The sequence below is a fragment of the Egretta garzetta genome, unplaced genomic scaffold (genome assembly GCF_000687185.1).
Source record: "Egretta garzetta isolate BGI_Z169 unplaced genomic scaffold, ASM68718v1 scaffold206, whole genome shotgun sequence".
In the NCBI taxonomy this organism is placed as follows: Eukaryota; Metazoa; Chordata; class Aves; order Pelecaniformes; family Ardeidae; genus Egretta; species Egretta garzetta.
The window spans coordinates 2,261,923-2,263,681 of NW_009259984.1; the positions used below are offsets into that span (position 1 = coordinate 2,261,923).

The 1,759-nt window shown below is 39.6% G+C and overlaps 1 protein-coding gene across 1 annotated transcript in view; it reads left to right on the top strand.

Annotated features, from left to right (window-relative positions):
* Nucleotides 1-1,125, top strand: part of CLMN (calmin) — a 21,023-nt gene extending 19,898 nt beyond the window's left edge. The window contains exon 13 of the mRNA XM_009640520.2: nt 972-1,125. Within this exon, the coding sequence (XP_009638815.1) occupies nt 972-1,125 (154 nt within the window). The remainder of the gene's footprint in view (nt 1-971) is intronic.
* Nucleotides 1,126-1,759: the final 634 nt, after the last annotated feature.

Sequence of the window (1,759 nt, forward strand, 5' to 3'; positions counted from 1 at the left end):
TCTGTTAGAGCACCCATGAGTGTGTTTAGTTTAGACTTAGGGTGATGGATCCTGAACATAGAGTTTATCCCTTTGGTATTAGGGTCTACATATCTATAAGAAACAAGGATTGCTTTAAGTTTTCCCTCTCAGTTGCTACCGACTACTACCTCCCAGAACTTCTAGTTAAAATGATGGTTGCATTTAAATGCAGAAACCACAGAAAATATTACCAGGATCCAGTGTCCTCTTCTCACTTACACTTCTGTTAAAAAAATACATGAATAGCTGTCACAGTTATGCCTGTTTGCAGGCTGCTGATATGGAGCAAGTTTTGTGTAATACTCAGGTACATATCCAGTGTAATATCTGAGCAAGGAGGATGCCCCAAGCCAGAAAAAGGACTCATTAAAACAGGCCAAACCCCAGTTTTCTCCAAAAGTAGATTATAAAAAAGTCCACCACAGGGTGATTCATATGGTATTAAAACATTTTAAAATGAGTGTACCATCTTGTGCCTTTTTAACTAAAATCTTTTCTTGTCTTTGTGAGTGCTCAGTGGTGCTGGCAGAGTCCAATGGGGCTTCGCCCTTATGAAGTGCAGCTGGAATTTTGGAAAGTAAAATTGTATGTGTGATATGTGTTGCCCAGAGCTATGTTTACTGTTCTGAATATAAAAGGGCATCTTTTTGACTGATGAAAATTACCTTACATCAAAGGACTGTACTGTAATGGCATGTATTTAAACTACCTGAGAATTTGTCTGGAATTTTCACAGGAGTAATTGCTATGTACATTGGCTCTTAGGGGAACACGCTGCTAAAGCCCACGATGCACCTCAGAGTCTGTCTTGGACTCCAGCTGACTAGATGGAAACGATTCATTAAACTGCTGTCTTTTAGTCTGCCCTCTGATCTTTACAGTAAATATTAACAGTGAGGTTTCTTCCTTCTTTTTTTCCTGCCTCTTATCAAATTCTCTCCTGCTTTCAGGGAGAAAAAGGACATGGAAGCAAGTGAGACTCCAGCACCAACTCATGAGATCATGATTGTTGAGCAGCCAGAGCTATTCTACTTCATCATTTTCTTCTGGGTGCTGGTCTACTGCCTTTTACTCCTTCCACATCTTCTTAGCAACAAAATTTGATCTCTGTGAGGTGTGGAAAAATAAAGGACGGTGGCTGGATTGCTGTGTGTATCTGCATATGAGTATGTTCCTTCAGGTGAAGCACAAACAGAAATGTAGAACCTGGTATTTGCGTTTATTATCAGGTTGTCCTCAACTCCTCTACTGTTGTGCTATGACAGTGTCTAAGCACATTTTATATTATGATAATTCTGTAAATATATATAAAAATTACCTGATTTAGTAGACGCAATTTTGTACATTTGTGCCTTGCTTTATAAGATGCTAAATAAAACCAGATAATTATCAGTAGAAATATGAACAATTCAGAGCTCTAGTCTTCAAAAATTATTCTTCTGGCTTCATTTACTTATGTAGGGCCTGACAGCTGTGGAAGAGGGGTGGTGTTCGACTTGCCCATGAACCTGACCCACCTGCAAGGGCAAGGCTAGAAATGCTTTTTCACGGTTTCTGTGGAATTATTTGAGACAGTTGGAGGCAGAGCAGAGATGCAGGTGGTGGAACATGGCTGACCCCAGGAACTGATTATAATTCCAATGGTGATCCAGTGGAGCAAAAAAATCCAGTTGAGGGTTTATTTGGGTAGGGGAGCTTGGTTTTTTAGGATTTAAATTCATTTTTATGCTGCATCTTT